Source organism: Telmatherina bonti (genome assembly GCF_933228915.1).
Source record: "Telmatherina bonti genome assembly, chromosome: 2".
Taxonomy (NCBI): domain Eukaryota; kingdom Metazoa; phylum Chordata; class Actinopteri; order Atheriniformes; family Telmatherinidae; genus Telmatherina; species Telmatherina bonti.
In genome coordinates this window covers 14,429,379-14,439,378 of record NC_136620.1, presented here as the reverse complement: position 1 = coordinate 14,439,378, position 10,000 = coordinate 14,429,379, and the positions used below count along the sequence as shown (strand labels likewise).

Sequence of the window (10,000 nt, the reverse complement as noted above, 5' to 3'; positions counted from 1 at the left end):
CACACACACACACACACCAGGAGAATAGTTATACAATAGCAGTCTTGTTCTGTCTGCAGTTAATTGATGAAGAGAAAATGGCAATAAAAGAAAGATTCACAGCTTCTTCTTCTCTTACTCAATTTCTGTCATTTCTTGTAATGGTTGTTTTAAGTAGTGTGTCCTTGGTGTGTATTGTACAATAATCTCTTCCTCCTCTTATTTTTCTTCTGATGAGTGTGCCGCTATGTTTGGTCAATTTTCTCATCTTGTAAACTTTTGGTCATTTTGGACTGTCAACCAGTTTCACACAGACAAGTCATTACTGCTGATTGTGCACAATAATTCCAATAAAAAACTTTATTTTAGAGAAAAAAAAAAATTCACTCAGACCAAGAGGAAAGTTGTGTCATGACCGTTTGAAAGCTGAGTCTTACTTGACAGACTGCCAGGTCTCCTGCTCGAAGCCACGGTGGACAGACTGTGCGATGGATGACTCCATTAGATCGATGTAGTGCACCACCAAAGGGATGAACAGGTCCTGCAAGTGTTTGTGGAATGTCCCATTGCAAAGGTGAACTGTATCAGATGGGGCCAATGACAGAAACATGACAACAGGTTACAATATACAAGACATTCTCATTAAAGTACAGCATACGTGCAGGACTAAATCTTGTTGCATCATCTGTTTGTCCAGTCCTGAGAGCCTATATTTCATTCAGTTTTGGTCTTTCTAAACACACTAAAACACATTCAAATAACCAGTTATGGGGGGAATAAAAGCTACCATAAGGTACATTACAATTTTTCTTGATTTTCACCTGAAGCTGCATTTTTAAGATGTTAACAGGTATTTAACAGGTTGGAAAATAAGTTTGAAATCACTGAGGATATTTGATATATTTCTTATTGTCAAATGCCTTCGAGAATTTTATGACTATTCAGGACCACGAACAAGGAAATACCACTTTCCAACATGACATTTAAGAAACTATTGATTGATTTGCCAGCACCAAGCATGTCATGAAATACACTGTAAAAAATTAGAAGTTAATCAGATCACAGATGTGGGTGATCTTCTTTTAAAGAGCTGCTTCCAATACTGGCAAGGTTTTCAAATACTGTACAATATCAGGATCATTCTGCAGTTCTTGCATTAGCTGATCAAGCTCCTCTTGCTCTTAACACCAGACTTAATGGACTAGCTAGTTACTTTATTCTTTTTCTACCATGCAGAAGTGAGAGGACTACAAATCACCCTGACAGCTTCACAGCTCCATTCTGCCATGTGTTGCTGTTTTTGTTTATTTACATCACTGAACACAGTTTCTCTGTTCCTTTTTCCACCAAGTCAGAAAAACGACCCTGTCCATTTCAACATGGCTGAGGTTGCGTTCATGCTGGGGTATAAAAATGATATTTTAAACAATACTGTGCATCAAACTTTGTGGCAAAGGGGGTTCAGTTCAAATACTAAAAATAAAATACATAGTTTTGGGTGATAGAACATGACAAGCAGTCCTGACATGTTAAAACACCAACTTAAAGGTCACAAAGTTTAGAAAGTGGATTCTATGCGTTGGCTGTCTTTACGTTTTCGCACTGATACTGCACAGGTGTCCATGACTGTGTATGTGCCTCCATTATTCCCAACTCCTATCTTCCCTGTGGGTTTGAGTAAGACAAATAGGTCCTCACAGACAGCGCCAGTCCAAAGCGAGGAGTGTGAATGTTGGGTGAGAAGCGAGCAGGCGAGTCTCCCAGGACTTCATTAGTTTTAATTCCTCTTGCTCGGCTTGTTCATGATTAACACTAGCATTTTTGCCCTCCTGAGAGAAAAATTCACCTCCCCCACAAGCACTTGTATTCACTCACCGACAATCAAGTGAGCATTTAAATCTGCAGAACAACTGAGAGATAAAGTAGTTGTTGAAGAAAACTCATGCAGTCAGTAAATTACAGGAAAGTCACCTGAGAACGGTGGAATGGTCACCATTGGGGTTTTGTGTTTAAAAAAAAAAGTTTAAAAAAAATTCAAGCTGCTTTTTAACGGCAGTATTTTTGTCAATGCAGCAGCTAGAATGTTTCTTGTGGATCTCATCTTAAACATTAATGTAATTGAATCAAATTAATTTTTTTTAAAAAAAGAGGATGAAATTCTCAGGATTTATTTGTTAAAAGGCAACAAGTCAGCAGCAGGAATTACAAAGTTGTGTGAAGCTGCCTTGCTTATAAACGTATTCAGACACCAGGTGGGTTTCCATGCTGAAACAGACAAAAAGGTGGAAAAGAATGGCAGAATTGTGAGGAAAGAGGCTACGTATCAAGACAAATGGAAAAATAATTACTTTAAACCTTGGTATATATTCAGTTTGATCAAAAATTCAACATTTTCTCCTGAAATTCCTTATATAAGCACATAAGCAGATGGATAGAGCATGCCAGATAAAGTGGCATACCAGTAACATGGCCATGTTTAGCCTACAGTCATTCAATTAAGGGAATCAGAATCAGAAAGCATTTTATTATAGTCTGTTTATTAAGAATAAACAGGCAACATCTAACATACCAGGACCAGGCAGCAGCCAACAGGCACTAAGAAGATTTTCAGAATAAATCTGCATTCAAAGTGAAAACCTGAAACCACATAGGGGGGCAAATATGTGCAGCAAAATGGATGACATGCACGGAGGGGTGAGATTATGGCTGGATGTAAACATAAACCCCCCCCCCCCAAAAAAAAAAAAAAAAGACTGAGTACAAATAAAAACCCTCAACTGTCCATTTTTTTCTATAAGGAGATTTTTTGTTCCAGCGAAGGCCCCTTGTAAATGAACTTCCTTTTGATATTTTCTTGTTTTGATTCCATCTGATTGGAACTCAACTCAGCTAATCCCTTTTGTCGCACTTAGTTTATAATTACCAGAGGGAAAACCTCATTTGTGCAAACAGTGAAAACTATGTTATTGCACGGTTTACGGTTCTTCACCATCTATTGCCTCATTAAGCTCCAATTCAAGATGGCTAATGTTGTGACACTTGGAATAATTATGGTACGAACAGAGAATGAAAATTAGATACTTACCATGAAAAAAAAAAAAAGATTTGTGACAAAATTAAATAAAATGAAAGTTCTTTTGTTCCCAATCGTGCTCCTGGATTTTCTGCCTATCTGTCTGCCTGTGTGCGACTGCCACTGAGATACTTGGGTATCAGCCATGTTAAAAATACATCTTGGCAAATCTCTGCTGGCGTAAAGGCAAAGCATCACAGCTGATCAACGGCTTGATAAGAATGCTGTGAGGCCAAATGCCTTCCAGCAGTCAGAAAATCCTAACAGTCAGGTGTAATTTATTTGTTTATCATCTCCACTATAGCAGTGAAGTGTTGTTTTTTTAAAGTTTAATCTGAGTTTTTCACATTCACTTTTAATTGTAAATATACATTTTCTTTACATCGTTTGGTTGCTTTGACAGAGTTATAAATCATGACTGTTTAGAAGTCAATGAAAAAGAGCCAGAAGCTGTCACTAGCAAGTCTCTAAACACTTTATATAAAGGCATTAGCAAAATAACTTTTTTAAATTTGAAGTTATAAGAGATATGCAATGAGTTGTGATTGTGTGCGTGGACATGCAAATGCAAACATGATTATGTGTAAATTGGATGCAGATGATAAATGATGTATATAAGTAAAGAATTCGGAAAGTCTGAAACATGTTCTAATTAATTGTGTAGCTTAAACATGGTATACTACAGGACTGGTGATGACATTGCTGTTTGCATATCAGACATTTGGTAGTTCAATTCCAAACATCTCCAGTCTGCATGTTAGAATCTCATTGTCTATCATGTTAAAACCATTTTTATATTTTAAACAATCTCCAGTTGTGTTCCTTGCAGTGCGATGTGACGTGTCTCAGTACGTCTCTGATTGACCACAGGCAAGGTGAGTGCAGGTGGAGCAGCTCAGGAAACATGAATGCATTCTGGACCTCCTTAAAAAAGAAAACTAAATGCTGATATTTCTGTTTTTTGCATTGTTTTTAAACGGACCCAGGAGTATTTGATCCAGGTTTAAGGGCGTGCTACCTTATTTCATGTGATATTGCAGTTGTAATTTAATCTTGCTCTTATACCACAAACATTATTTATTTAGTTTTTGGTGGTCTAAGGTTGTCTTTCTTGTGAATTACAACTGCATATAAAAGTTATTTCTCAATGACTACTAAGATAACTGAGCGTCTTGGCCCGCTTGCCTCTTTTGTTAAACCCTCAGTGAAGAACCTCGGTGAAATTATGGACCCTGCATTGTTATTAAATGCTCACATGAAATTGTCTGTTCCTGCTTTTCTCATATAAAGAACATTACCAAGCTGAGTCCAATCATTTCCCCATCTGAAATGGAGAGCTCTAGACTTGACTTCTGCAACTCCACCTTCACCTGCTAAAGCAAAAAATCTCTCGGCCGTCTTCAGGCTGTTCAGAATGCTGCTGCAAGGCTGCTGAGTAAATCATCCAAATCACACAGCGACTGATCCAGCAGCGCAGGCTCCCCATCATTCACAGAGAGTGTATTTCAAAACTTTGGTTTTAACTTCTGGAGACCTACAAGACCAAGGACCTGGTTCTATTAGGGACCTTTTACAGCCGTATGTTCCCAGCAGCTCTCTGAGATCAGCTGACCAGGGTCTGCTGGCTGTTACACAAACCTGGATTAAAACTTCACAGCAGCACTTCCCTGTGGAACTCCCTTCCTCTCAGCCTGAGATACGGTTTTTTTTATTTTAAAAAGCAACTTGAAAACACATAATTTTAAGCTAGCTTTTACTTAGTTCCATTTATTTGTATGTTTAATGTTGTTTTAAGTTTTTGTGCTTTATTGTAAAGCACTTTGTGATTTTTACCTTGAAAGGTGCGACATAAATAAACATTTACTTACCTACCTACTTACTAGATCTGGTCCTACTTTCTGATCAGAGTTAGAAGAGGACAGCAAATGTGTTAGCATGCAGAACAAAGACACTTGGAAGGTTATAGTAGCTGACATTACAATCTACTGGTAGATTGACCCGCTGTATTATTACATTCATTTGGGAGCAGATCTACAAGCATCATGAAGCCTTCAGAAGGTTTATCAAGACTCAGCTCTATCTTCTTCATTGAAATAAAATGTCTTCCAGCACTTCTTTAATTCTTATTAACAAGAACTCCACATCATGCCAGTAAACCCAGTCTGTTAATGCTTTTGAGCAAGTGTTTAAGGCCTTAATGTTTTGCAGTACATAATACAATACCATGTCCAACAATGTGTACTCATTCATCTGAGCAATGTAGGCAAAGTCAAGGACAGACGGGGCTGCTGATGTTGCTGCATTACTGCTCAAATGTTTTCCATCCATTACAAAGTGCTGTGTGTGTCCGGCCAAATTAACTGGTTCAGATTTGTAAAGCTTTTAAAACCAGTTCATGTTATAAACCTGGAAAAATTATTTAAAACATTTTGGTTCATTTTCTTAAGGGGGTTGTGTGAATTTCTTAGTATGAAACTGTAGGACTCTGATTATGCCGCAACAACCTGCCATAAGCAGAAAAAACTGAGCAAATCCTGAATAATTAAATGAACTTTGCTTTAAAAGAAAATATTGGATTTGGGTACAATGTAATGTTTTATTTAATCTTTATTTACTGCTGCAGGAGACCAAAGGGGCTGAGAAAGGGATTTTAGCATTTCCTTTTAAGGATACTTTTAGTGCCTCCTTTCTGTGGTTTTGTTTGATTGACTTCTATGTTTGCAAGTTTAAAACAAATATGCATAACTTTCTTTTGCTCTGATATCTTCAGGTGTCTTATGCTTGATTTTCAATTCAAACATGACATAAATGTTATAAATATGATCACTTATAACGTTTATATTGCAGTTTAAAACAGACATAAGTTTAATTAATTTATGTTTGTACGAGCTGATTTAGAACAGAAAACATGATCAACATGATTGCGTTTTGCTAAGATGAATCACGAATGAAATGATTTTAGATTTTCACAATGCTGCGTTTCATTATATATTTGGAGATTAAACAAATACAGTTTGGTTCATAATCTAGAAAAAAGTCATCTATACATAGATGGAGGGATCAGAGCTTTCATACTTTCACCATTAACATTTAACTGTGCTGTGTGAAGTACAAGTATATGCAAACATGGTAGACTGATGTAATGTACCCTAATGTGATGCACATTTGCCTCACATGTTCTTCAACTGTGGCCCACATGGAATTGTTCTAAAGCAAGATGTTTGCACATGTGATTCACTTTTGCATGTTCATGCGAAACACATGAAGAACACAAGATGTACATGTGGTTTTTGTACGTGGGTGTGTGTGTGTGTGGTTCCTCGCTACTATATTTGAGATGGCTCTCTATTCATAAATACACAAAAGTCGTCCTTTTCATCTCCTGAATAGTTTGTTAGTTGCAGCTCCCATTTTTTTAAATCAACACAACAATGTCACTAATGACAATGAAGAATTCCTTGACCTCATCGCTCTTCCTTCCATTTTTCATTGAGCTGCACAGCACTTTATAGATTCACTTTTGTACCTCATGTACCTTCAAAAGACGGCTTTTATTAATAGATGAATTTTACCTTTTAGGCTTAAAAATGCTAAAAAAAAAAACCCAAATCTTTATTGTACACAGATCTATTAATTTAATAAGAAAAACTAATAATAAAGACGCCATACTGGACAATTCCATGTTTTTCTCTCAATTTTGACATAAAAAAGATTAAAAAAAGAAAGACAATTCAGTAAAAATAAAATTCGGTAGATGTATGTCTTAAGATTAGGACAGTTGAAGGTTAATATTTTCTTTTTGTATTGCTGGACTTATGAATCACCAACTGACCTCACACTCATAGCAAGTTGGAGGTCAGAAAAAGTGTTTTAATGAGTTAATTATCCAAGAATTCAGCTTGCTTTTACAATATTAGCAGGAATTTTTATTACATGTATAATAAACTGGGAAGATATTGTGACTGTGTGTTACTAATCTCACACTACTTTAATGTTTTACATCAGTTATCTAAATAAATAAATTCTTTACTAATAACCAAAAAATTAAAAACAATATAAACCCCAATTTAAAATCACATGATATTTTTGGTTCCTGCACCAAAAGATTCAACCCTTTGACTTTTTACCACATGTGTCATGAAGAAATGATTCATGTGTTTTCTAAGTTCTGGTTTCCTATTTTATTTTGAAGTTTTCCTTGTTTTGTTCCCTTGTGTCCTGTTTCCTGTTTTGCTTTGCCGTTCATTAAGTTCACCTGGACTCAATTAATTCATCTCTTTTACCTGGGTGTTGTTCTGTTTATAGCCCCTGGTTTCTGTTCCCACTTGCTGGTTCATTTTGTTAGCTTCATGTGTTAGTTTGTCTTTAGTGGAGTTTTTGGATTAAAACATCGTGATTCTGCGTCCCTGGCTCCCGTCTCTGCAATCTGGGTCCACACCTCCATCACTACATGACGATATGTGCTTTTGAGCAAGCAGCAGACCTGACTGGAGTTGAGCTTGGTAAAAATGGTAAATGGACTTATTATGGACATATTGACCACTGAAAGCGCTTTAAACCACACGGCACATTTACCCATTCACACACACTCATACCCCGACAGGCACATCAGGGGGCAAAACTTGGGGTTCAGTGTCTTCCCGAGGACACTTCAGCATGTAGTCAGGAGAATCCTGGAATTGATATCACAACTTTCTGATTGAAAGACAACTCCTCTTCCTCCTGAGTATGAGGGGTTGGTGGTGATTTTAATATGTCTGCCTTTGTGCTTTAACTGATATAACATACTCACAAGTAGCTGAAGATGTTCTACTTTTGGATAAACTTTACAGAAAATGTAAAAAGTTGATGCTCCACTGATATATCATAAATGTAGGACATTCAAAACAATTTATTGACACAACAGCTTATAAAAATAGCGGCTACGCCGCTGCATAACGGTCGATGTGTCAACAACTTGTCCTGTATGCATATTCAAATAAAATGTGAACAGTATGATAAAGAGGATTGTTTAGATACAAGTTGTCATGGAAAATTTGGGATGACTTTATAGTCTCGCATTTGACAGGCCACAAGCATACATAAACATATTCATATTGTATTGATGCCATTTACAGAAAAATCCATACATTGCTTTTAAAGCACAGGAACAAACTTCGGAAATGCTCATGCATCATGAAATATGGAATGCTATCAGTCTCAAAACTATACATAACAATATACCTTGCAAGACTTAATGTAAACAAGTCGTGGGTTGTTTATGAAATGGAAACTAAAGAAAGCTCTGATACAGGTTGTATGCTCGAATCATATTTGACTTTATGGTTAATATTTTGTTTGTTATCATTTCCAGAACCTTTACAACCAATGCGTCGAAGTGAACATTTTTCCCTTCAGTTGGTTTTCCTAAAATGCAAAGAAAATACGAGACTTACGGTCAGTACGAAGGAAATTGTTGAGGAGCTGAAACAGTGGGAAGCTGCTCCAGGAGTCAACAGGCTGGACCTGCAGAGCGGCGTCCATGTCGACTCTATACAGGAACAGAAAGGTTTCAGCATGTTCAGCCATCAGCTCGGGCCACCACGAGAAAGCCTGACAGAGACAGAGAGATGCGGAAAAATGACATCATAGGAGGAACAACACGAAGTGTTCACATCCAAACATGTTGGTGCTCACAATGTGGGAGTTTCTATAGTAACAAAAGTGTTGTTACAGTGTTAAAATAAGCATATGGGAAGTCTGATAACTATGATATGTGATAGACATGAGACGTGATTTTTTTAATTCATTTATTTATTTCTACATTTAACCAATTTATAACCAAAACTTTTAGAACCTTTAAGTCTATTACTAACCTCAGTGATCACAACCAAATGTTAACTTTCACATTTTATGTTGACCTGTTCATGACAGTGTCACAGGGTAAAAGTAAAAAAAAAATAAAAAAAGTACATTTCCTTTGATTTAAAGGATTGTTTGAGCTTTTATGGTTTGTTAAGAAAACGGGTTCAGTTTGATGTCCTCTTCTAGACATCGTTTATTTTTCTGCAGTCTATTTTCTGTCCATCAGTGAGACGAGTAGCTGTCCTCATGCTTTTGGTACATTATCTCACAATTGCAGGGAGTTTTAATTGTGTTTGGTTTGGATGTCATTTCTGTCTTTTTACTGAGTCTCTCCCCATCCTTCTGGTATTCTACATGGTAGGATTGTTGCTGGTAACACCGACTGTACAACATGGATCTAATATGGCGGGGATGAGGAGGATGGGAGGACTCGAGTTAAGAGGAGGTTTATACCATTTTTTTTTTTTTGTCAAGATTGAATGAAACAAAATATTCCCCACTTGTGGATAAAGAAAAAAAATTTCCAACGTTTTACTTTCTAATCATCAACTGACCCAAAATTCAAAGGATAATCAATGACTAATGTATACAGTTTCAGTTAACTGTCTCATGCTCCTTTTTCTTGTTTGTTACATAAATGTTATTTCTACATCATCTTTATGTAGCACTCCTTTTATAATCTCTATAAAAAAGAAAAAAAAAACAACAACAAAAAAAAAAAAAACTTAAAACAGAGGTTCCCAAACTTTTTCTGCACGGTCCCATTTTCATCAACGACAATAGTGTCAAGCCCCCCCTCCTAATGAATGAGCCAAAGAAACATGCTAAGAAATGTATAATTAGTTTAGTGGCTGTATTGTAAATTCTAGTTAAAACTGTGTCAGTATCCATTCTTCTGCTTTAGTGTGAAATTTTTCAGATGAGACAGATGCTGCTTTAGTAAAGCAACCTTGTACATATGATAGTTGGTGGTTTATTTCTGAGGTAATCAACAGGCTTTTCTTTGTACTCGGGATGAAAAGTCCCCAAGTAAATTTGTAACTCGTTCGGCTTCATATTTCATTATGTTAGATGATAATATTCTGATACAACCAAAAGACTGTG

General features: G+C 36.5%; 1 protein-coding gene across 1 annotated transcript in view; it reads right to left on the bottom strand.

The window, feature by feature from the left end:
* The window catches only part of cadps2 (Ca++-dependent secretion activator 2), a gene marked incomplete at both ends in the record, with an annotated part of 215,682 nt that overhangs the window by 50,497 nt on the left and 155,185 nt on the right, over nucleotides 1-10,000 (bottom strand). The window contains 2 exons of the mRNA XM_079247774.1: nucleotides 417-558; nucleotides 8,488-8,644. Of these exons, the coding sequence (XP_079103900.1) occupies nucleotides 417-558; nucleotides 8,488-8,644 (299 nt within the window). The remainder of the gene's footprint in view (nucleotides 1-416; nucleotides 559-8,487; nucleotides 8,645-10,000) is intronic.